The sequence below is a fragment of the Falco punctatus genome (genome assembly GCF_963210335.1).
Source record: "Falco punctatus genome assembly, chromosome: 6".
Classification (NCBI taxonomy): Eukaryota; Metazoa; Chordata; class Aves; order Falconiformes; family Falconidae; genus Falco; species Falco punctatus.
In genome coordinates, this window is record NC_137585.1 from 61,873,138 (window position 1) to 61,900,067 (window position 26,930).

General features: G+C 40.6%; 1 protein-coding gene across 1 annotated transcript in view; it reads right to left on the reverse strand.

Moving 5' to 3' along the window:
- Nucleotides 1-10,591: 10,591 nt before the first annotated feature.
- The window catches only part of LRGUK (leucine rich repeats and guanylate kinase domain containing), a 53,266-nt gene continuing 36,927 nt past the window's right edge, over nucleotides 10,592-26,930 (reverse strand). The window contains exons 13-18 of the mRNA XM_080393441.1: nucleotides 26,330-26,443; nucleotides 21,316-21,517; nucleotides 20,183-20,296; nucleotides 16,588-16,745; nucleotides 13,731-13,819; nucleotides 10,592-13,189 (exon numbers count right to left, since the gene is read on the reverse strand). Of these exons, the coding sequence (XP_080249567.1) occupies nucleotides 13,129-13,189; nucleotides 13,731-13,819; nucleotides 16,588-16,745; nucleotides 20,183-20,296; nucleotides 21,316-21,517; nucleotides 26,330-26,443 (738 nt within the window). The 3' untranslated portion in view covers nucleotides 10,592-13,128. The remainder of the gene's footprint in view (nucleotides 13,190-13,730; nucleotides 13,820-16,587; nucleotides 16,746-20,182; nucleotides 20,297-21,315; nucleotides 21,518-26,329; nucleotides 26,444-26,930) is intronic.

A 26,930-nucleotide genomic window follows, 5' to 3' on the forward strand; every position in this document is an offset into this window, starting at 1 on the left:
TATATTTGCAATGCTTACAGATCTATTTAAAAAAGAGGTGTAAAATATGGTAAAATGGCAATAAGAATTCTGCTAGTGTAGTGTAAAAAGTACGATTTGCTAGTCACAGTGAAAAAAGTTTTCAGTGTTCAAACATGGCAAAGTGTTGGAAAGGTACTTCTTGAGGCTGCCTCGAGGGGGGATGAAATTGCCACAGCCTTGTTAATGATGTGGAGATTGTTCTAGCGAATCTATGATCAATCAGAAGCGGACGTAGAGACAAACCCTGTATTAGCAATGCTAATAGACATATTTGAAAATAAAGGCATAAAGTACGATGCGACAGCAATAAGAAGTCTGCTGGGGTGGTGTAAAAGGAATAATTTGCCAGTTATGGTGAAAAATGTTTCCAGCATTCAGATATGGCAAAGCACTGGAATACTTTTTGGGGCTGCCACAAGAAAGGACAAAATTGCTACAGCATCGTGGACAACATGGAGATTGGTCTTAGGTTTACTAGAACAATCAGAAGAGGGCAGGGAGACAAAGGCTAAGCTGAAATAGCCATGTCCCTGGTTGCAGAGATGATGCCCAGTAAGGTACCTTTGGCACCATCAGGTTCTCCGCCATCGCCTGATTCACGCAGTCAGGGCCGGCAGGAGGAGCAGAGTGGCACTAGGTCAAGCTGGCAGAGTTGGTTCCCTTCGGGGCGGCAGGGAGATCTGGTCATTGTTCCATTGCCTGACAGTCATCCTGAGCCATCTGTGATAGGTTTATTGGAGGAGACCTCGGGTCATGTCCAACAACCAGTCCAAATTACAGCATCGGGACCAGATCCTGCCAAATTCTAGAAAAAGATGCAGGAGCAAGTACTCGCAGAAGGGGATATCGATGCCACAACCGCCATGGGGGGCAGGGTGTTAGTCTGCCCAGTACTTTGAGGGGACAGTAATGCTCCCCCTGAGTGGGAACCTTTCAGCTGGAGGGTGGTAAGAGTTAAGAGCAACCTGTATACAGCATGGAGTAGGCTCACCCTATGCTCAATCATTGTTATGTAGTCTTTTCACAGCAGAGAACTGCTCAGATTGCTGTACGATTGCACAAATTATATTGACCCCTATGCAAATGTTACTTTTTGAGTCAAATTGGAGGTGTTTGGCGAATGAGCAATCATTGATGAATTTAGAATACCCTGAGGATGACCCACGTTTTGGGGCAGAGATTCCACAATTGATGGGGGAGGCTCCAGTTAACTCTCCTCAGTTACAAGGTCGTTTACATCTTTTAGTCTTGCAGCAGAGAAAAGAGTTGGCTCTCCAAGCTTTATTGCAGGTCCCAGATCATGGTGCTCCACAACAATCATGGACCACAATAAAATAAGGCCCAAATGAGAGGTACATGTCGTTCCTGGATAGGTTGAGAGACGCCTTAGACAAGCAAATACAGAATGGGGCAGCTATGGAAGCATTGTTACTCCAGCTAGCTAAGGACAACGCGAATGAGGATTGTAGGAAGGTTATTGCAGGCTTGGCGAATCACAATCAGACTTTAATAGACTTAATGGATGTATGTGGGAAGGTAGGAACCGCTGCCTTCCAGATGGAGCACCTGGCAAAGACCTTTGCTGATGCAGTCAGGGTCACCCTCCGTTGTTACACGCGTGGGCAAGAAGGTCACTTAAAGAAGGACTGTCCAAAGAGATCGAAGCCGGGAGGAGCCGATAGCTCTGTCTTGGTATGCCGTCGGTGTAACAGACCAGGGCGTTTTGCAAAACAATGTAAATCTAAATATAACCTCAAGGACAGTTACTTACAGATGGCAACAGAGGGCAGGGGGAAGAGCGTGGGGAGGAACCGTGTGATGATACAAATGAATCCTCCGCAACAATTCCAGGCTTATGCAGCCAACTTGCAGCCTGAACTACAGGGAGTGCTGGGTTGGATGTTACCGCAGCAACCGCCATCACAGTAGAGGATGATAAAGTACGTAAGGTCCCACCGAGTGCCGTGGGACCCATTGGCAATAAATTGAGTCCGCTGTTGCTTGGACGCTTTAGTGTAACTTTACAAGGGCCCTGAAACAGATGATAAACATGGCCTTTTTGATTAAAAACAAAAAGGGGGAATTGTAGGGGAATGAAGACCGTGGGTTGACTGACTTTGATAATATGCAGCTGTGACCTTGTGTAGGGCAAGGAAGACCGTGGGTTGACTAACATCAATAATATGCAACTGTGGCCTTGCTTTGACGATGTGCAGCTGTGATCCTACAGCAAAGTGGTTAAATAGCTCTGAGGAGGGTGGGAAAGGAGGACCCAAATGAAGCAGAGACAAGGAGGAGTGTGGTCTGGCCTCAGGAGGATGGAGAAACAGCATGGACAGTAGAGTTTGACCAATAGTCAAGCATTTTGCTGCTTGCTATTCATTTTGTGTTGCATTGTTTCCTGACTGCCAGAACTCAAGGTGCAACACCTGGCACCTTCTCTGGTGGAGCTGTGCATGGGTGATGCTGCAGAGCGTTTTGGCTCCGGACAAGTGCAAAAGGGAGCGGTTCCTCATGTCACCCCAGAAAGCAGGTAGCAGAACTCTTGTGGTGTGCTTCATATAGCTACCAGGGCAAAGTGAGAACCACCAAGAGAAGTCCTTCCTGGCACCTTCTCTGGTGGAGCTGTGCATTGGTAGAACTCTGTAGGGGGGGGAGATGGATTAGAAGGGAGAGGGAATGGGGGGGGGGGGGCGAGGGGCGAGGCAAAGCTAGAGGAATACAAGAAAAGCTGTAGGAGGGGAGGAAAGTAGAAGAGAGGAGACAAGAGGGGAGGGGAGGGGATGGTGGGGAGGGGAGAGTTGTCAGCTGTGGAGTGGAGAGGTGGGGGGATGAGATGGTGGAACAGGAGAGAGTGGGGAAGAGGGCAGGGGTATTAGGACTTCAGCCCTCCTCAGTTAGGGCCTTTGCCGGGTTTGAGGATGTGAACTTACCTCAGCTAGAACCCTTGCCCACTCTTACGGTTATTGCTGAGTTTCAGGACTTAAACTTATTGCAGTTAGGTGCTGGGCTGCATTTAAGGCCTTTGCTGAGTTTTAGAGGTTAAACTCACCTTTGTTAAGAGACTTACCTGGGATTCAGAAATACGAATTTCTTCCCTTAACCACCATAATACCAGTATCTGTTTACTGCCCTACCCTAAGTAACCATAATGCCCTTACCTGAAGTATACTAACCGACCTAACGTTAAGTACCCTAACTTTAGGGGAAGCCTAACCCTAGCTGGAGCCCTGGCCTTAAGCCTAGCCATCCTAGTATTAAACACCGTAACTGCCCTAATAAACTTATTACTAAACACTGTAACTGCCCTAACACTAAAGTAACTTTAATGCCCTTACCCTAAGTATACTAACCGACCTAAGGTTAAGTACCTTAACTTTAAGGTAAGCCTAACTCTAACCCTAGCTGGAGCCCTATCATTAAGGCTAGCCCTACCCTTAACCTTAGTTACCCTAACCATCCTAATACTAAATACCTTAACTGCCCTAACAATCCTGCTACTAAACACCATAACTGCCCTAACACTAAAGTAACTTTAATGTACTAAACCTACTGAGCCTACACTTATGAGAAGCCTAACGCTTAACCTAACTCTAGCTGAAGACGTACCCATAAACTTTCTCCCCCAAACCATCCTAATACTAAACACTGTAACTGCCCTAACCCTAAGTAACTTTGATGACCTAAACCTAAAGTATACTATCTGACCTAGGTAGAGGGAGGAGAGTGGGGAATAGATAGGAGGGGAGGCCTGGTGACGTGTGGAATCAAATTCTACAACTCAAGGAGTTACAAGGCAGGTGTTTATTGTGGTGCTGGGTGCAAGGGGGAGTCGCTCCTCCTAGCTTGCACACTTAATTTTACTCACAATATATAGTTATACAGTGAAGGCTGTTAGTTCTGCCCAGAGTCTACACCTACAAGCTAATTACTGGTTAGTTGCTTTCGCGCTTCAATTTAAAGGTAGAGTTAATTTGAAATTTACTATGCATGCTCCCCGAGCAGGGGATCCACCCTCTTGGGGGGGTGGGGTGGAGATTTGAGTAGGAGGTCATGATCTCCCACTCCCACAATTATTTTGTCCTAGTGTCCTTGAGTCTTATCACTTCAGTAGCTTGTTTTCTTTTAGCAGTTAGCACATCCTCGTCAGAAGGCTCCTTACTTACATCCTTGTGGCGCTCACCTACATCTGTACTGACTGTCCCTTCTTGAAGTGCCGAGCGGGTGAGCCCCAGCCCTTCTCTCCAGGCAGTGAGGCTCCTGCCTGCCGGGTGACGGCTCCTGTTACCTGTGCAGCTCCTGCCTGCAGCAGAGCTTTAGGAGTTTCACTGTATTTTCTCGCATCAAGTCCCCCCTTTATTTTCCCCTTAGCAAATTCTTTTGCTTAAACAATACCATTCTTAGTATGGATTCTGGTAAAATATTTCCCATCTTCCAGACTTTGTCTTAGCCTGTGTTTCTTCCATTCTTCATAACTGTTCCCATTATTTTTACACACCCACAGAAAGCATCGTAACATAACACCAATTAATAATCCTAATATAATTATAATGATAACTACAACAAATTGCTGCTTCAGCCACATAAAATGAGGTAGCCAAGAAGTAAGCTTTTCCCAGAGGTCAGAAAATCCAAAGTAAGTATCATCTAGGGAAGTCTGATGTAACTTGTTGCAAGTCTGTTTCAATTAGTTTCCCTTGGTTAAGATAGACACAGCAAGTTTGATTAATAACCATACACAATCCTCTTTCATTTGCTAAAAGTATGTTCAGACCCATTTGATTTTGAAGTACTGCATTTCTTAATGAAGAAATTTCTTGTTGGCTGTACAGTGCCTATGGTGAGTTTTTCCATTTGTTTTATCGTAGCAGAAATATTTACTATTGCTTTTTCTAACTCACTCCTAATGAAGGAAGGTGCCACCTGGCAAAACCATGGAATCCTGAGTTTTTTTCAGGTCATCAGGGGGTTATTAGTTCCTCATTTAACCAATTTCCATGGGGATCTCAACACACCTGGTGGAGGATGTGAATGATTAAATGTCTTGCCTTGGGGAACCAGGTATCCTACCCCACATTCTCCTTATGATCAGTTAGGTAGTCTTTTCCCAGCCCTGCCATCTCCACATAACCACCATAATCCTTGAGGTAAGCAGCTATAGGTCTGATTAATAAGCATATCTGGATGCACTTTTCTACATTCTGGGGTAGTGCTATATTTTCCTTTTGTATTTCTAGAAACATTAGTTGGTGTTAGAATTGGTGTGTCACATACACTCCAATTCAGAGCAGTATAGTTTAAATTGAACGCTCTCATCTGTGGAGCATTCATATCATTCAGTCTAATTATCGTAGAATTTCCTGATTTCTGTACTTAGTATCAGGGTCCTGCCATACTACCTGGAGATTCATAACAACCAAATCCTTTATGATTAAATGGCCAGCTCCACTTTGCCCGTGATACCATTACACCATATAATGGAAATTCTGTACTACTCGGGGAAATGCTGAACATACCCAGCAATCTGTCAAATTGAAAGCATTTGTTACATTACAGGTTAGCTGTACAGATTCTGGTCCCAAGAATGAGTTCCTACTGTACAGAACATTGTGAAAATACAAACGATCAACAGTCTTTTTGTTGGATCCGAAGCCGCAGAGGTCTGGTAGGTGTTGATTTCCATTGTAACTTAGGGGCAACCTTTGCTCTGATATGATGGATCCAGGATGCTTGCTCCTTAACTCTGACTGCTGTGTGGGATGTAAGCAGTACTTGGAAAGGACCTTCCCACTTTCGTTCCAGAGGTGAACCTGAAAGAGATCTAACATATACATAATCACCTGGTACAATATTATGTACTGGCCCATATAGTCCATAGGCACAAGTCCCCAGGACTTGCTTTTCTATTTCTTGTAGCTGTTTCTGCAAATTTATTATGTAATCAGTTAATACCTCATTACCGATTTGAGTAGATGTCCCCATTTGTACCATATAGGGCCTCCCACACAATATGTCAAAAGGGCTTAGTCCTTCTTTGGCTCTTGGTTTCGTTCTAATACTCAGAAGAGCCAAGGGTAGTGACTGAGGCCAAGGTAATCCAGCTTCTTGTCCCAGTTTTACAATTTGTAGATAAGGTGGTTCATTTTCTCCACCTGACCACTTGCTTGTGGCTTATGTGGGGTGTGCAACTGCCAATTAATTCCCAAGAGTTTACTAACTTGTTGAGTGGTTTTAGCCACAAAATGTGATCCTCAGTCAGAGGATATTAATGCTGGGACTCCAAATCTTGGTATTATTTCTTGTACCAGTGCCTTAGTCATTTCCCTAACATTATTAGTTTGGCAGGGGAATGCCTCTGGCCAACACAAAAAGGTGTCAGTCATAACCAATAAATAACAAAACCCCCTTTTCTTGAGAGTTCCGAAAAATCAATCTGCCATCATTGCCCAGGGTGATTCCCTTTTCCTATTTGTCCTAACATGTTTGAGAGTTGTTCTGCAAACAGACTTCAGATTGTTGGGTTACCTGTCTGATGGTAGTATATAGATTTCAGGCCATGATATACTGGTTTAAATATCTGTATAAGGCTTCTGCTCCCCAATGAGTTTTCAGATGTTCTGCCATAATTAAGGCACATAGCACTGCAACGGTACTATCATTTTTCCCTGTGGTGTCCTAACCCAACCATCCTTTTCTACCTTTCCACCCATATCTGTAATGAGTTTCTGATCTTTCAGAGTATTTTGGTTCCTTAACTATTTGATCAATATGTATTTTACCATCTGAGATCAAAGAGTGCAATTCTGCCATACCTGTTTTTGCTGCCCTTTTGGCTTCGCAGTCAGCCATGGAATTGCCTATATGCTGGGTTGTTGTTCCTTTCTGATGGCCTTTGCAATGCATGATGGTCACTTTCTCTGGCAGTTGGACTGCCTCCAATAACTTGAGAATTTCTCCAGCATGTTTTATGTGTTTTCCTTGGGTGGACAGTAGTCCTTTCTCCAAACTGCCTCATGGGTGTGAACTACGCCAGATGCATATTTGGAGGCTGTCGAAATGTTGAATTTTCTTCCCTTTTGCTAATTTTAAAGCTTGGGTCAGAGCTATGATTTCTGCCTTCTGGGCCGAGGTGTTGGAAGGGAGGGCTTTAGCTTCTATTACCTGATCAGTGGTAGTTACTGTATATCCAGCCTTACGCGTTCCACACTGAATGATGCTATTCCCATCTTATACAACTTATCTTCAGCATCTTCTAGCAGTTCTTTCATATCTGGTCGGCTGGAGTATACTGCTTCAATTGTCTCTAAACAGTTGTGGGATACTGGTTCTCCTTCAGTTCCCCTGAGAAAAGATGTTGGACTGACAATGTTAGTAACCACAATTTGCACATCATCTTGTTCCACCGTAACAGCCTGATACTGAAGGAGTCATTGAGGTGACAGCCAATGGGCCCCTTTGGCTTCCAAGGCTACGGATCCAGTGTGTGATACCAGATCTTCTGGCCCAACGTAAATTTGCGTGTCTCTTGAATATTGAGTACTACCGCAGCCACTGCTCTTAGACAATTTGGCCATCCTTTGCTTACTTCATCAATCTGCTTAGAGAAGTAAGCTACTGCCCTCTGATCTGGCCCCATGTTTTGGGCCAGAATGCCCAAGGCTATTTCCTGTTTTTTTATGAGAAAATAACCAGAAAGGTTTGGATGGATTGGTATCAGTAACACTGGTGCTCTCATAAGTTCTTGTTTCAGCTTCCGAAAAGCTTCATCAGCCTCCTTATTCCAGACCAAAGTTTTTGAGTCTGATTTTAAGAGCTCATGAAGAGGTCTTACCAGAAGCCCGTAATTATAAATCCACAAGCGGCACCAACTTGTCATGCCAAGAAATGTATGAAGTTCTTTAACTGTCTGTGGTCTCGGGGTCTTCTTTCCTTGCAGTTCCTAGAATCCTCTTGCTGGCCATAAGTTTGTATCCAAGGTAAGTTACTTGTTGTTGTGCAACTTGGGCTTTCTGGGGAGAGACTCGATAACCATTTAATCCAAGGAAGTTTAACAAACTTATTGTCTACTCTATGCATAACTCTTTGTTTTCAGTAGCTATTAATGTATCACCTACATACTGCAGAATCACTCAGATTCCTGAAGGACACTCTCACCTTTCTAAGTCTTTGGTCAACTGATTTCTAAAAAGGGTCAAACTATTTTTGAAACCTTGTGGTAGCGCAGTCCAGGTGAGTTGTGTTTTTCTTCCAGAGCCCAGTTTTTCCCATTCAAAAGCAAATAACAATTGGTTCTCTGGGCTTAAGGGTATGCAGAAGAATGCATCCTTTAAATCCAGTATGGTAAACCAGGCCAGTTCAGATCCTAACCTAGTTAATAAGGTATATGGGTTAGCTACCACGCAATAGAAATGTTCTGTTATCTTATCGATGGCTCTTAAATCTTGTACTACTCTACACTTTCCACCTCGTTTTTTAACTGGTAGGATAGGGGTAATATATTCAGATTCACATTCTACCAGTAATCCATATTTCAGAAATTGTTCAATAATTGGTTGAATCCCTCTTTTATCTTCCAATCTTAAAGGATACTATTTAATTCTAATTGGCTTTGTTCCCTGTTTAAGTTGTTTTGTTATGGGTGAAACTAATTTTGCCCATCCTGGTGCTTCAGAAGCCCATACCCCTGGATATACCTGATTTTGGACTTCTTCAGATATGCTAGTACCGGTAGGAGAATTTATAAGGTTTAATCTGAGAACTTCAATCAGTTGTTCATTCCCTACCTTAAATTCCAATTTTGCTTGAGAAAATTTTATGTCTTCTCCCAATTGCTCTAATAAGTCCCTTCCTAATAAGGCCCTAGGTGAATTAGGCATGTACAGAAATTTATGCACCCCCAATTGCTTCTCTAATTTATAACTAAGAGGTTTCAAGAAATACACCTTTTTCACTTTGGCCAGCAGCTCCCCTTACCATTACAAAATCATCATCTACAGGCAGCAATACTTGATTTAAGACTGAAAATGTTGTCCCTGTGTCAACCAAAAACTCTATTTTATGTTGCTGATGCCCTAGCTTTAATACAACCAGCGGGTCCGCTAGGGTAGATTTCCCCGGTTCCCTGTCAGTCCTTCTCGATATGTGCTAGAGTTCTTCCTTTTCCCTCTGTGCCTTTCAGGGCACTCACTTTTCCAGTGCCCTTGCCATCTACATATTGAACACTGGTTATTCCCTAAGGGCTTCCACAATCTGCCTCCCCTAGGAGCCCTAGTTTCTTGTAAAGCTGCCACCAGTACCCTCCTATCTTTTATCTTCCTCTTCCCGATTTCTATATACTCTCCATGCTTCATCTAACAAAGCCTTCAAGTTCCCACTCTCCGTTGATTTCAACTTTTGTAATTTCCTTCGTATATCATTTGCTGACTACCCTATGAACAGAGAAACCAGCTCTTGGATTCCAATTTCTGACCTACGGTCTAATGGGGTGTATTTTCTCATGGTGTCTCTCAATCTATTGAGGAATTCGGATGGAGTTTTTTTTTATTTCTGTCGAATTTCATACAGAGTTGACCATTTAATGGATTTAGGGATTGCGTTCTCCATTCCTCATATGATCCATTCTCTGTAAGTGGTCAGCAGCCTCATGTGGGCACTATGATTAGGATTCCACCCCGGATTTTCTAAAGGGAAGTGATCTTTAATATCTTCTCCTGTGGTTTTTTGAAGATGTTCACTAGTCAAATCTTGAGATACTTTTAGTACCAATTGTTTTTCAGTTTGTCAAATGATCCAGCAATAGCTGAATATCATCCTAATCAGGGTTATGCTGCTTCACAATACATTGAAAATGTCTGCTCACCCCTACCGGATCATCATGGTAGCCTTTGGCCACATTTCTCCGGGATTCAAGATAGTGTTAAGAAAATGGGACTTTTATCAAAACTGCTTCTCCGTCTGGGCCTACCGCTTCCCTTAACAGAGCCTGTGTCACTGTCCTATCTTTCCTCAGGTGTGGGAGGATACAAGACTGGCAGACAGGCCTCCAGAGATAGAATCCCTGTCCTCCTCCTGCTTGGGACTTACTGGAGCTCGATAATAATCTGGCAAATCCTCCTCTTGAGGATCTCTTACCTTCTCTAACTTTATACATCTCTGCCCCATACTACATGCTGAGCAGCACCTTTTCAACTTGCCTTTCCCTTCCTTTCTGCACTCACTCTCTAACGCTAACACCATGGGGTCTTGTGGAGGTACTAATCCACACTCTTTCTGGTTTTCAGGGTTGTTTCAGAGAGTGAAAAACATATCTGCACATATGGCTTCCTCCCACTTTCCTTCCCTTCTTAGGAAGAGTATCAGTTGCAAAACAGCGTTATAATTTAAGGTTCCATTTGGGGGCCACTTTTCTTCATCCTCCAACTTATAGAGGGGCCATCATTGATTGCAATATTTAATGAGAGTTTTCTTATTTACGCTTCCCCCAGACACCCCTGCAATTTCTTTCCGATGGTTTAAAATACAATTTAGAGGGCTTACTTTCGGTACTTCCTTACTCCTTCCCCGTCCCCTCCCCACCCCCCCCAAATCACATTCTTCTGACAAAGTCTAAGCACTGGGAACAATTAGCTCAAATATAAGTGGTAAGAAGGTGGACAGGAGGAGTCTGGGCTTTATGCCAGCAATGTTCTATATACCTGAATCCCAATCTACCTCCCTTACATTAACAAAGTATAATACAACATAGAACACGTAACAAAAGTATACTTGCACACACTTTCACTTTGTTCATCTCGAGCTGTTCTGTGGATCAGAAATCCACAATCACTTCGTACTTGGTTGTACTTCTCAGCCACACAATCATACAGAAAACAAATGTTAACAACTCCAGATACATGAACTCAAATTATAAACAGTACCAGGCACATACAGCAGCTATAGGTAATTACCACCACACTACACACTCCTGCTATTCCAACTAGGAGAGTCCAAGTCACCATTAAGACACACGTACACATGTGTTACCCAGGCAGGATCCCTTTCCAATGGGTTTTACCCCAACTACTTGGGGGTGAGCAATTCAGCTCTCTACCTCACACAGGACATCTCCTCACAACTTACAGGTACCTCTTCCTATTTAACATACCTGGTCTGCTGATGGTTCTTGTCTGCCCCTACAGCGTACGGGTGAGGGAGGGAGTTCCTCTGAAAAATCTCAGCGCCTGCCAAGGATGTCCCCCTCTCAGCCAGTCCTGTGGCCAGGCAGAGGGAGTCCCACCTGGGTCGCCAAATTGATGTGTGGAATCAAACTCTACAACTCGAGGAGAGTTACAAAGCAGGTGTGTTTGTTGTGGTGCTGGGTGCAAGGGGGATCGCTCCTCCTAGCTTGCAAACTTAATTTTACTCACAATACATATTTAAACAGTGAAGTCTGTTAGTTCTGCCCAGAGTCCACACCTATGAGCTAATTATTGGTTAATTGCTTTCGCGCTTCAATTTAAAGGTAGAGTTAATTTGAAATTTACTACGCACGCTCCCTGAGCAGGGGATCCACCCTCTTTGGGGGGGGGGGGGGGGGGGGGGGGGGCGGGGCATTTGAGTAGGAGGTTGTGATCTCCCACTCCCACAGTTATTTTACCTGAGTATCCTTGAGCCTTATCACTTCAGTATTTGTTTTCTTTTAGCAGTTAGCAGGTCCTCAACAGAGCTTGTGGAGCTCACCTACATCTGTACTAATTGTCACTTCTTGAAGTGCCGAGCAGGTGAGCCCCAGCCCTTCTCTCCAGGCAGTGAGGCTCCTGCCTGCCGGGTGATGGTTCCTATTTTCTGTGCAGCTCCTGCCTGCAGCAGAGTTTTAGGTTTTTCACCATATTTTCTTGCATCACTGGGAAGAGGTGGAGAGGGAAAGGCATGGGAGGAGGAGAGGAGGGCAGAGGGGATACTGTACTATGCCTTGCCTTGTGTTGCCATTAAACATGTTGCTATTAGCATGTTAAGGGGTGGTTCTTGGTTAACAGGGGTGGTCTTACTTTTGGAGGGTATGTTTTCTTCACGGTCATCCCAACTGAAGAATTATGGGCCAGCATTGAGGTGATAGTGTGCCTGGTAGGTTTGAGTTTATGTGCAGTGGCTATATAATTAAGTTCCATGGGATCTTCTCACAGCATGATCAATTTCACTGATTATCTCTAAGAGACTGTTAAGACCTCATTTAGCCATTCATACAAGTCTTGATTGATGGGAAAATTGATTGCACTACCTTTGCATGGTTAGGATACCGCAGCCATTTAACGTAGTGTCAGCAGGCAGGCATCATCTTCAATACTTGTTTGGCTGAAGGCTATGTTTTTGGTAAACAGTTGGGCCTTGGGTTTGCCTAGTTCCTTTTACAGATTTTAATCTTTCTGGCAGGCACACCTGAGTTGGATTTACTGGGTCAATTTAAATGTTAGGTTTTGTTCTGACATTAGTCAGGGTCTGTTAATAATGTTTGGATGTAAGCTTTCACCTGAGAGGGAGTAGGTTGCCTAGTTACTCGTTTTAGCATTAACTCTTCTATCGCTGACAGAGTGGTCTGTTAGGTTATAAGGGAGTCATGTTGTTTTTGGATTTTTCTGTATGGAGCTTTGACACACTCTTTGTTGGTGGCTGCTTGAAGGCCCACAGTACCAGTGAGGGGTGGTTGAGTTATCAGCTACGAGAGTTTGTATTCTTTGTTAAAGGAGATGTACCTTCTTTACATTGCTCTTAGTTCATTTCACATGGGTTGGGTTGAGTGTCCTTGAAGAAGAACTAAGGGTGAACTTAGATTCATTTCACAGGCAACCAGCTATCACCAGCTCAGTTGGTAGGGTCAACAGACTTCGTCATTGGAATGATTTTCAGCAACATATTTGGTATGTACAATTGGTGATGGCATTTCTACAGGCCTGAAATAAGCTGAAAGGTGTGAACTTCTCTATTCCTTCTGATGATTGCTGATTTAGATGCCTATGTAATACTTTAAATGTCAATGCTGTGAGCCTTCTCATGGCAAGTAGGAAAAGCAAGCAAAGAAGAATTCATATTAGGAAGATTTACACCAGGAGAAGGCAGAAGTGCCACAAAAGATCAGTCAGAGAAGGTACATTCAGTTTCATAGACTTTTAACACCATTTTTGCAGGGCTGTGACTATGAGGAAAAAGAAGGAAGACAGACAGTCAAGATACAATCCATTTTCTTAAAAAAATAGGAAGTAGAATCAGCTTTCAGAAATTCTGTTTTAAACAGGTATATTCAGAGAAGGTGCACTTGCAGAAAACAATCTCGCACCATGCACAGCTGTGACTTTCCAATACTAATTACTAGTACTGCTAAAAAACATGTCAGATACTGTGAGATGCCAGAAAAATGATTCTTTTCTGCTGTCTCAGAGAAGACACATTATAATAATTTCACAGTTTTAGACAAGTTACTTGTAGATGGCTCTGCCTCATATATTTTTTTGGTATACATTTCAGGACTGCCTCACTCCCAAGTCAAAAGACAGGTGGTGTGATATATTTGTAGGGCTAGATTTAAAAAGTGATGGAAAGGAAGATTTGCAAATCTATGAGATTTGCAATCCCTGACAGTTTTTAATCATTCATCCTTAAAAGCAGTGGAGAAGAAATCTTAAATAGGCATTTTTCACTTTATTGTAAAGAACTTGGCTGAAACCACTTTACATTACCTTTGAAACAGCTGGACATATGCAGTAGGTGCCTCCCCTGACAGAGCCTGATGTGCTGCAGAAAAACGTCTTCGGAGAGAAGCTTCTTCCTGATAAAGAAATATGACCAACTTTATGCAGCAACTTAAAAGTATATATTGTAACTTAAATGGCTGTGATATTCCTCTCTTTTGCTAAGACTCTAGAGTGTATGCATTTATATATTCTGGAAAAATAGCAGAGTTATATTACAGCCAACAAGGTGCTACATAAGATTCACTGATCTACACAAATTAAATTTTGGTCTGAAATCTTGCCGGCTTTGAAAAATGAAGATCTTAATCTCCAGTGAAGCTCCATTTCTTCATAGTTGTCAAAATGTGCCAGGACATAGTAGGAAGGAATATCCACAGAGAACCACTTTTGATATGTCCCAAACTCCCAATATGTTAAAGCAGGAATAATTCTAACTATGGTTGTGTTAAGCTTCTTTTCACCAGTAAGGAACTGAATACAGAAGAATTTGCCACCTCTAAATCTTAAATAAATGGTCTCTTTGCTCCAGCAATGCAGAAAACTTGCCTTATCAACTCTACATCAACAAATATTCCCCCCTTAAAGAAGGAATTACCTTTTGGACATTTCAGTTAGTTAAAATGATTTTGTGCAATGAACACATTATGATCTCAGCAGACTGGAAAATGTAGTTCTCAGTTTTAAGGGCTTGTTAATTAACATGTGCTGTAGGACAATGTGATTTCTCAGGTCAGACAAATGGAGCACTACAGTGTGCTTAAAAAATAAAATCTTAATCACAGATCAGAATTATTAAATCCCGCTTTATTATCAACTGATAGCCATTGATAGTTATCAATTTAAGAGCTAAATCACATTATCTGTAACGGAGGTGTTTTGTCATGTTATGAGCAATGAAAGAATATAGTTAATCTGCTGAATGCTCACATTATGACTGTTGTGAGTTCCTTCACTTTCCTTCATTATTTATGCTAAGTAAGGCTCTGTTTATATGTTCACTGAGCTTGTGTTTTATTTTGCTTTATTTTGGTAAAGATATAATTCTGACTTTTTTCCCCTGCGTGGATTACAAGTATAGATACCTTTCTGTTCATACCTTGTATAGTTAATTACAGCCATACAAAATTAGCACAGGGTTGGCATGCTCACAGGGGATAAGGCTGCAAGGAATCAGATCTACTGTTTTCCCCTGAGCAGCAGGTCCTGCTTTTTATTTTGCTTATGGATTATTCACATTAATTTATTTACATTTTTTACTTTCCAGTTCTACATGATGGAACATGGTTACTGCAATGACAGCACAATATTTGGGTGCCAAAAGCACAAAAATAAATTGCAGTCCAAAATGTAATGGTTTACACAAAATTTTACTTTAAGGCCCTAGACATATTTATATTTTTCTCATTAAATATGGTCTAAGAGGCACCTGTGGTTCACCTGGAACATTTTACTATGTTGACACTTCAGCTGATGCTGTAAAGCTTCCTCTGCATGTAAAAATATATTGGAAACTTAGTGTAGTAAATAATGAAAAGATATTACCAGCACTGAACAAGGAGACTAATAAGAAAGAGAGCCTTGCAGCCACTAAGTAAGTTAATCCCAATGTAAATGATATGCTTCCTTCATTATAAACCACTTCTCCCTGACTTGACAGAATGTAAGCTTTCAAAATAAAAATAAAAAAGATTAAATACAAAGTAGGAAAAATAAATTGCTGGGGTAAGGAGCGATGGCAGAGTGCCACTAAGGCAAGAAATAGTCTGGCTCCTCTCTCATATTAAACTAACAAACCTTTGGTTGAAAGAAAAATGAAAATGAACAACACTTCTGACGTTTTTTGGATTCTGGATGGCTTGAAAAGAGATATTTCATTTCAGAAAACTGACAGGTGGGAGGTTCCCTATTTGTCAGCCATTTTACAATCATACTTTTCTCCACACCTAAGACAGCCTTTTTTAAAGCCTGGAGCATGGGGGCAGGGGGGTCTGTTACTTTGTTCCATCTACAGCACTAATTCTTAACATCAGAGGTAGTTATAAATAAAGAGATAGCAGCGAAATTGTACAGCAAGCCATGCCTGCCAAGCCATCATTCATCATAATGACATCATAACCCTGGAATGGAACAAAATTTAAAGCTTTCATTTCTCTTTTTCTCTTTCTCCTGTCATTATCATATAAAAAGAACATTAGACACATCTGTTTCATAGCCCCAACTCTCCCACTGCTTGCAAGGAAAATGAATACCTTTAGGGAAAGAACTATTAAGGAGAAGTAAAAAAAGAAAGGGAGATGAAGTTGCAAGAGTTTATTTGAAATCCAAGCACATTGTTGAATCTGTTGATTGAAAAAGTAAAAGCAGGTGAAAAATTTGCTCAAATTTGATCTCTGGCAGTTATTACTAGTGTACACTCTGAAAGGCTCAGCTGAATGAGTTTTTCCACTGCCACAGGATGGCGTTCATAAGTAATCTTCAATGTCCTATTAACTGTATCTAACTATTTCCACTGAATAGGATATTTTCCTATCTTGTTGTAGAAATGAGAGATGATATTCAGCTCCCTCACACCAGTACACAATTGGATGAAGTCAGTTAGGATCAACAGATTTATTCTGGTGTAAAATTGAGCAGAAATGACAGCCTGTCCTCTCACCTGAGTTTACCTACCTCTTTCTTGGCAATCTGGCTTTAACTCTGGGGAACTGGTAAATATTATTGAAATGAAAGACAGCCAGTGAACAGGAGTCAATTTTCTCTGGAGCAAGAAAGGTCTGAACAACATGTATTTTTTGCATACAGCTTATCATTTCTGTCTAAGGCTACAGTAAATGCTGCTTACCACAGCGCCCAGTGGTGCAGCATGTTTGTCCAAGATGCTTCCTGGATAGTTTTTGACAGAAGAGTCCAAGAATTCATTGACAGATGAAGACCGAGTAGCAGCAGTAATTCCTCCACCAGGTGACAATCTTTGCTCTTGTAAGAGCCGTGTTCTTGAACCTAGTGTGGAAAAGACACTCCTCAACAAAAATATTCTGAACACCACTTTGCTTCCAGCAAGCAGAAAGGAGTCAGTTATTTGCAGCTAGCATCAGTTGGCTTTTGGCACCATTTTGGATTCACAAAAGATAAAGTCATAAAGGATATAAACTATGCAGTTCCCCAAAAGCTTTTAAACCTTCTGAGTACTTCACAGATACAGCAAATTTATCCCCCCTGAATAGTAAGGCAAATAAAAGTTATGAAAATGCTAAGAAAAACCCCACCCCTACATTAATGGACTAGGAAGAGGTACTTAACTGTGTGTAAATGAGCTCATTTTGCTACCATTGCTCTGATATATACTACTGTTATGATCTCTAAGCTAATTACAGTTTATGTACTTAGAAATGTTAACCTTCTCAGAGCTCTTAGAATGTGATGGATAGTTGGAGCAGGACAGCTTTTCTTGTTATTTATCTGAATTTCTGTGAAGAGAAATCCAAAGACTTGCACCACTGCTGTATTGCAAGGAATCAAACATGAACATGAGCCAGAAAGCTGAAGACACAACTAACTTCCTTTTTTTTTTTTCTAAATAGAAAAAAGATCTGCAAACTTGGATTTATCCTGTCTATAAAATGGTATCTAAATATTAAACTAAGCCATAGAAAAATTCTTATAAATGGCAGTCTGCAGAAATCCAGTCACCAGGAAGGTTTAATTGTGTTGTGTGTCATATCAAAGTACAAGAGGTCACAACCTAAGAAGTCACATATAAAGGTGGTGGATGAAAGGCAGAGAGTGATGCCATCCATATGCCTGTTCATATATTAAATATGGTTAGTTTTTGTAGTATAAGCCTTTATTCAAAAGTTTAAAAAGTCATCAGATGACTTTCAGCATAGCCCTTGTATACTGCTGGTCTGTAGCTGCCAGAAAACCTGCTGTTTATTATAGAGGAGATGGGATTTCAGACTGTTGTTTCAGGCAAACTACTCACTTCAACACCGAGTAAGTATAGAGCCTAACCTTCAGAGGGGCGGAGCTTCACACTGCCAAAATTTCAGTGAGATTTCTGATTCCCACCATCACAAATAATCAGTCTTTGACATAAATGTCCCTTTCTTCATTTGTAAAATACAAATAGCAACACATACTCCACAGGACTGCTGTGAGACATAATTAACAGTTGTAAAGTACTGACTTCCATGGATGGAAGCTGCTAATGCAGTGTTATGAGCTCTGGAATGTATTCTGCTATTAAAAGTTTTTTTAAAAGAAGAACTTATCTATTTTCTTCCAGTATTTTTGCTCTATACATGAGCAGAAGATCTTGCACAGCAGTTCATTAAAAAAAGAATTAACAACCTATCATAATCTCACACAACCAATCTTCCCCCTGCTACTATCTTACTTAAAATGTCTATATTAAAGACAACCTTAGGGCAAGTTTTTTAAAATAAATTATTTCACACAGTCCACAAGAAGATATGATCTCTAGAAATAGGATAGTTACATTTATTTAAACACATCTAAATGAAACTCTAAATGAATTTAATGGTGCATAGTAAATTTAAGTTACTTTATGAACAGCAGAACTACAAAAATCTAGTACTATTAATGAAGTTTCTGTAACTAGTGACAAGTCACTCACTGAAAGAACTCAGAACTGCTGAGGAATACAAAGTCCTTCAAAGAAACTTCAGATAGATACGTATATATCTTCATAAATACCATGATTATATAAAAATATTTTCTCTTTAATCATCCCCTTTTTTCTTCTTTCCTGATAATCTAGTTCAGGCTTGGTGGGTTTCGTTGCCTCTCACGACAAAACTCCTCCATTATTTTAAAGACAAATAAGTAATATTATAGAAAATAAGGCAAAGAAGTCTTCTTTCTCACTTGAAGTAAACACGGAAGCTCTGGAAATGAAAATACGAACTACATAGTTTAAGATTAAATAAGATTCTTCAGAAAGGTCCTCACTGTTGTAGCACTGAGATGCCACAATATGTGTAAAAGCTTTTTTCTTGTCCACTGGGAAATCAGTATTTATTAATTCTTTCAGGATACAAAATTACTTGAAATGATGAAGTGATGAATTTTACACTACCTTTCATTAACATTTTCAGAGATGTTTGCCCTTCCTTCAGCTACTTTTATTTGCAGCCTTCTGAGTCACACAGAAGGTCATGAATTATTGGCTCTGTGTTACTTAGGAAACTGGTTAACCATCCTGTTGCAACGGATCTAACCAAGACAGCCATAAAACATGGAGGCTCTTGGAGTTAAGAGGAGAGAGTTCACATAAATGAGCTTCTTGTTAGTCCATGTTGTACAACGTCTTCCTGTTGTTTCTTATTTCTTTTTCTCCAGTATTTGAGAGATCATATACTGCTTTCGTCCCTGCTGGTAACCTGCCTTGTCTGGAATAAATTCAAGGGTTATAGTTGAGTTCTCACAATATGTCAAGCTAATCTTAGTTACGCTGCCTCTGACAAGAATAGTCTCCTTTCTTCCTCCACAGGCAACCATAAAACTCTTCTCCCACACCCTTCCCTCCCTGAGACAATTCCATAGCTGCATGATGAGTTTGACCCAGGAATCAATCTGTCAGAAAGTTGTTTGGTGTTGTGTTTTTTTTTTTTTTTCTCCTAGGTTAGTTTTTGGATGGAACCATTCCCTGATCCAGAGTAGACATGACTGCACAATCACAGGCATGAGAGCAAGGTGGAAACTAGAAATGCATAGGCAGGAGAGGCAACTTGGGCATGACCACAGCTTGCAGCGGCATGCACTTGGGTTAGCTGGAAGTGATCATGAGGCTCCAGTCTCAGTCATTCAAGTGCTAAAAGGCTTCTCTTAAACACCTTACTAATTATTTGGGTTTACCCTGCAGTAGCGCCAAAAGCACAAGGAGTGAAGTTATGAGTTGCACTTCACACACACACTACTGTCCTGGTTTTCATACACCTCTTCATGCTTTGTGCTGCCTTGGGGAAGAGAATACAGTAAGGTCTCAGTGCCATGACATTTTCTCATTGCTTAACAGTTTAATTGGCACAAAGCTCTCAACCATAAATACATATCTCACTTGTGGTTCATCTGGAATGATTGGGAAATGCTCAGCCCAAAAACATCCTCAGAAGAGTCAAGAAACTCACTTTCTGGATATTATTGCCTCAGGGCACACAGTGATGTAAAGTACCTGGGAAGACTTCCATTAAAGATTGTCCTGGTTTCAGCTGGGACAGAGTGAATTTTCTTCTTAGATTCAGATCCCAGGGAGGAACCAGCACAGGAGACCCATTACAGAGAAGCACAAGGAGGTTTCAGAGACAGGTAGTCCCACAGGTTGCATCATTCACAGATTTCAGTTCTTGTAACAAGTAAGTAGGAATACTGCACTGATAAAAACAGTAGTAGCATATGCCCAGACACAGGCACAGTACCTGCTCCTGCTCTGCTATTCAGGTCCTGAACGCTATCAAAAACTGGAGGTGACTCCAAACCCAGGTATGCCTTTATGAGGAAACTGAGCTCTGTGAATGCCTCATCCAATTCATCTGCAAAAAGGGATATGCATTTCATGGTGGAAAGAAAGGATACGTAATGAAAAAACAAGCTTTCAACAGTACGAAGTTACACAGAAGTCTGACACAGAAATGCATTCTTAACTTATTAAGATCAACTCTTTGGGAGAAAAATCTTCATAAATAGCACATTCAAGAAAATAATCTGAAATTCATCTCGGTTTCTGCACTCACCCAAATATTCTTCTTCTGCAATTTGGATTACTGTTTTATTTAATCCTATATTTAAATTGTAAGCTCCATATGCCCTTGACAATAAGTACAAATACATATTTTATACCCCAATTATATATTTCACCACCACTGTGATGAACCACAAAAATTACCTCAACAAAAGGGCAGACACAGAATGAGCTAGAAAAGGGTTCTTCTCTACCACCTGCTACCCTCAATTCCTAAATATCAAGAACAAACATTTATTTTAATGAAGTATCTACCACCTTCGCATTCCTTGTTTCAGGCTGGGGGACTTGAGCAAGTTACTAACAGAAGAGTCCTACATGGAAAAGCTTTGCAGCAGCCTCTTCTTTACAGTGAAATGTTGTCAGACTGAACATTGGCTGTCATTTCAACCCTTCAAAAAAGCCTACCCTGCCCAGAGATAATTAGGTCTGTTAGATCAAAAGCACCTCTGAACTCTGGCCAGAAACCCAACAGACAATTAGCACTGATCAGTTTCATACTCTCATAGGAGACAATACTTAACAAGTGTGCTATTGAGTTCAATAGTTGGTTTGCTTTCTAGATATGTTTAAACACAACTTGGGCATAGCACAGTAATTCAGCTCTGACAGATCTCCAGAGCTTTTGGATTCCTGGGATAAGAATTAATGGGGAAAATCAATTAAGGGATAAACTGTTGTGCTGAACATCAAACCACTTGTCATCCTTAGTTCAGTATTTGCCAATGGTTTTGTTTGCATAGCAGTTTCAGTCCATCTACAGGTGTGACATTAGAAGTCAGGCGCAGAGTATGAAAGAGATTAATTTACCTGTGTCGACTACTGCATCAAAGTATCCTGGAAATTCTTGACCTATTTTGATGTACATGTCCACTCTGGAGATTGCCTCTTCAATCTCTGGCCTGCTGAATAATCCTTTCCTCCGCAGATGTCCCTCATATTTTTGTTTGTTCATTGGTACTAACAGGATATATCTGGGTTTAAAGTAGGTATTTTTCAAGCTACGCACACCCTTTAAAATTAAGCAGAAAAATGCAATGTTTTTTTCCTGAAACTGAGTGCTTATTGAACTTGTAGCTGAGTCTAGGATAATTGTATTTATCACAGATTACTGTGAAAGCAGTACTGGAAGGGTTTCAGATCTACAGGTCTCAAGATCTAGTATCCAACTTTAAGAAACAGGCAAGTTCAAGGTGAAGTGCCCTAAAGCTACATGTGGAAAGCATTATAAGATTAGTATATCTTTATTCTAAACATACTTTTGAAGGAATACTTCCAGTTAAACTCCACAGTGATTTAAAGTATCATGCTTCTTATAACCACCAGTTAATGGCTTTTCCTTCTTTTCCATCCTTTCTATTCCATCAGGACCTAGTTATTCTAATTGTGCATATCACTGACTCACGCTATTGTACCAACACACAGCACAACTTATCTGCATCACCACCTTGGCCCTTAGCTTTCTGCTATGAATAAACTGACATTTTTCTCCTCTGCTGGTATATTTTTCTAAGTGAATGCATGCAGCTTCATCAAGATACAGGCATATTTAATTTGCTGAAGCCGCTTGCAGCGTTACCTCCTCCCAAAACTGGGTATAACTACAACTCCACACCAGAGATATGATGTGCACGTTCTTCATCTGTTACCCTATAGTCAGCCATCTTAACTTGAACCATTTTTATCAGAAATAAGCTATATTGAAAAGGACTTGTAGTATAGCAGAGTAGGAAACATTTACATGTGCCTTGCATCAACTTTGCTGTAAGGACAGTGGCACCAATTGGCACTAGCTGACAGCTGAGGACTGCAAACACCTATAATCATTTCAGCTAGATCTGGAAAAGGAGACCTGTCTGCATGCTAGGACTTAAACACAAGGTTTTATTAAATAACGTAGGTAATGGTACAAATTCTGAATTTCTGATAGCTCTCCTTTGCACCAACTCATTCTTTGAAGAATCATTTGTCTCTCCCACTCACTCTATCTACATATAAAACAGAATACTGTAACCATGTAGCCCTGCAATATGGTATTGCCATTGCCATAAGATTTGTACTGAGTTTTCAATACCTGAGGAGTGAGGCTTGTCCTGTTTGCTCTGATCTTTTTTACCAGACTGTAACTTTGTTTTACTTGGTTCAGCTGTGACAGCAATTTCTCTTGTTGACTAGGTGCCTATATGTAATTGTTTTACTTCTATTTATCTTTGCGTGGTACAACTATAGTTTTATATGGTTAGCAGTAACAAGCAGTTGTTCCAGGTACAATGAGATGTTTGTGACTCAACATATAGTGTTTATAAATACAAGTCTGGCATGATAGCAAAAACTTCAAGCAGAAAAAAATGTACAGGACTACACACATGGGATGATAACAGATGGGGCACAGTCTTGACACTAGACACCTCACAACTATAAACATCTCAATAATGGTCAGTTAAAAACCAAAGGCCTGGAGCTGGACAAAGCAGGTTTTGGGAGCAACAAGAAGAAATAGTATCTAGCATACGTAAAGGGCACCATATATAATGAATTCTTGTATCAGAAACTGTGTGGCCAGCAGGACCAGGGGGAAAGCACTGACCTTAGACCTCAAAGGAGCAGTGAAAGGGTGAGCATAATACCAGCAAAACAGATAGAAAGTAAGAAGCATGCATCACAATTTTAACTGTATTATTATTATTATTATAATTGTTAATAACAATAATTTCTCAGTATAGAAGTACTCTAAATGCATTATTATTCTTCCTTTTTCTGTAAAAATTAGATCTAGACTAATGATTACTCTTAAATTAGACAGTTAAGATTTCCATCACACTAACAATAAATTATTTGCTTTACTTTTATGTATATGGTAATATATACAAAAATTATCATTCTGAGTATTTAATGATCACTGTGGGGAAAAAAACCCAACCAACAAACTACCCCAAAACAGGCCAACATCCATTGTAGTATCTGCTGATGAACAAATTATCCAAAGCTAAGTGAGACCACGCACATTATTGCACTGTGGGAAACTTTGTTTTCACTGAGGCATGATACATCTTCTTCACTGAAGTGGGTAGGAACAGAGAGGGACTAACGTCAAAACTGAGCACTGCTCATAACTTCATCAGTACTTACCCTCACATCCTGAGGTTTTCCCAGAATAACTCTAAAATATAGTCAAATACAAGTAAAATAATGCAAAACCCAGTAACAAGCTGAACACTTAAGAGATTCATTTTTCCAGGTTACACCATTCTAAATATTGAACAGTACTTTGATCCATTCTAAAAATTTCAGGGGGGGATTCTGGGGAAAATCCTATTTGTTTTGGTGAAAACTAAAGGGGAGAATTTTGGGCACAGAAATCTTTTCATCCAGCTGTATGACCACCTACTTTCAGCTAGGCATGTAATTATTCAGAGATTGTAAAACCAGCAGAAAGGAGACCCACATTCCAGCCTAGTAACACCTTCCTCATCTGAAGTTGCACCATGAATGAGTTCTCTTTCTGATCAAGAAATAATGTAACAGATTATTTGTGTGTCCCAGAACTCACCAATAGTCTGGGATGAGCAGGGAGGAGAAAAAAACAAAGAGATACAGAAAGTGTCTCGTGTGCCAAATAAATTTGTTGTACAGCGACAATAGGATGTGACTACCTAATAAGAAATATTAGGAGAGTAAAAGGAAAGTAACCTTAAAATAAAGAATGGGAGAATACAGGAGTTGACAGTTTGAAACCAAAGATATATTTGGGAAATAAAAAAAAAAAAAAAGAGTAAAGTTTGAGTTTCCTGAATTTGTATATGACGTCAAGAAAGATTGAAGGACTACCTGACTTGAAGACATCCATTCATTTAACATAGCTAAAGCACTTCAATTTCTTCAGTTACAGTGTGGGGTTATAGAAAAGCTGTGACTAATATTGTATTCTACCTCTTTTGACTCCCCAGCCTGAAAGAGAGGATAACCAGCAACAAGTGCAATAATGGCCTTTGGTAGGAGGCAAGGTGTATTTATATTTCTGGAAGCATGATGAGAAATATTAGCCACTCTGCCGCTATACCCTTGGTTGGAACATGCTCTACAGGTATTGGTGGCTACACAAGCAAAGGAAAAGCACTGCAAACACACTTACTCAAACACCTAACTGCGTGTCAGAATTGCAGCAGCCTCACTAACTGGTAGTGTAGAGTCAGCAAGATTTAACTTTTAAAATTTGTGTCAGTCTCCTTTATCAGTGAAAGATATACTCTAGATTAAAGGGAATGAACAGCTCTAAATTTTCACTCTCGGCCCACAGACCATAATTAAAATTTCTTCTAATAGTGCTAAATCACTTTTGTTATGAGCCTCACAGAAGATAATGGACTTCGATAACTTCTATTCAGATACATAACTCACTATTATTGTTTCTTATCTGCTAGCAGAGTCCACAGTAATGCAAGACTATGCATAATTACTATGTGATCTTGAAACTTCAGTGACAAAGGAGTTTCTCTAGCTGTCTGTTCATGACAACAGCTTTGGTAATACCCAGTAAAAGTTATGGTCACTGCCTATGTTGCTGGGTTAACCTCCTTATGAATAAACATGATGTTCCATTAAGTTCTTTCTCCTAAATTATTCTGTAACACATCTACTTTGTGAAGAACTGACGGCTTTAAAAGGCACCCCATTCCATCATACTTAATCTTCTCCTATTTTTCCTCTCTTGTAAATTTAGGGTCTGCCTGGCAAAGACAACTAACACACTCAAAGCCTATTGCAATCAGTGGAGACTGAGGGTCTCCTACTTTTCTTTTTTTATCTCTATTTCTTTTCCCCATCTACCATGGAGTATAGTAATGTCTGTTAACTTGTAGTAATCTCCCAGAGGTATAGCTGAGCCCTACAAACACAGTGAAACCCAGCAACACTCAGGATCCCATTCTGGACACTCTACAGGCTCTCAGTTTTGAGGCTTACATAGATGGAATTTATATTGTAGAAAGGATTTGGAATGAAAAGTAGCATACTTTTCCTTTTTGTCACCTCAACCCCCAGCTAGTAAATCTTGATCTAAGATAATGAGAAGTACATAATTAGAAAATTAGCTAAAAACTTATTCTTTGGGGATTCCAATAGTTAGGTTTTGACACTTCGTTTGTGACCTAGCTCCTTAACGCAGCATGACTTCTGAGATTCTCCCATCTATGCACATGCACCTTAAAAATCTCAGAGAGGATAAAATAACCCCTCAAAGAGATTGCATCTTTTAATAGTTCTGCCCAAAATACTGCCTCAGGCCTGCATGCATCCTCCATTGCTTCATCAGCAAAGGAGAAACATGGCATTCTTTTAGGGGTGATCAGTAGGTGTGCAGCTCTGCTTTAGTCCCACTATAAGCTGCAGATGGGTGGAAAGCACATGGTTGAAAAGCTGAGGATACTGTAATGGAAAGTACCAGTGATGTGGGGAGATGATTAAGAAAATAGGCAAGGAAATTTTAAGAAACCAGCAGAAGGATCCATCTGACTAAATGTGGGTATCTATAAAGGGAGTGGCGTGGTTTACATACAGACAGTGTAGAACTACTTGACGCAGGTAGTGGAGTTAAAAATACAGTTCATCTGACCTCCAGTGACCGTAATGCAGCCCACACAACTAGTGCAAATGCATCATCAGCAGCTGCAGGCTGGGGCAGAAGGCCATAGGATGTCTCTTGTGTCACTAAGTGGCTATGTCTGGGCAGCTGAAACAAACCTTAGTCAAACCACATGAATTCCTCTGCAGGACAGTTCTCACAGAATGACTTATAAAAAATGATCAGTCAATAAATAATCCTTACCTCTATTTCTAAGTGAACACAGGTTGCAAGACCCTCTCTGGCAATTGATTCTACAGTGTCTCTTCCGAGTCCGTAGTAATAACTGCTGTATTTATACGTTGCTATAAACTTCCCCTGAAATTCAAAACAGCAAGTGTAATGACAAAGAAATATTTTAACAGAAACAACTTCCTTAAAGGAGCATATTCACTCTGGACTTCCTTGCTTTCTCTCCCTACAAAGTTTCTCCCTGCCTAAATCATCAATGATAATGAGGCCAATGGGAGCACAAAATGTGCAGAGAAGAGTACATAGTCGGTCCTGCAGGGTACAGGCTTGTACATTGTTCATGGATAATAAAACACCAGTGTCTTGAAAACAAGCTGCTGACAGGTTACAGCTTTCATTGGTTATTCATTCACACTGTAAAGAAAGCAAGATCTAAAGCAAGGGGTATCTTTCTTTTGACATTACATCAAACCATATGGCCATGCCATATAAAATAGAAGATGCCAAAGAAAAGAGAGGACAGAAACAAATCCGCAAGGAGAATGTATAATTGGCCAAGAAATTTCAAAGTTAAAACCTGACAGCTGAAACTCTGGTTCCCAGTAGCATGTCT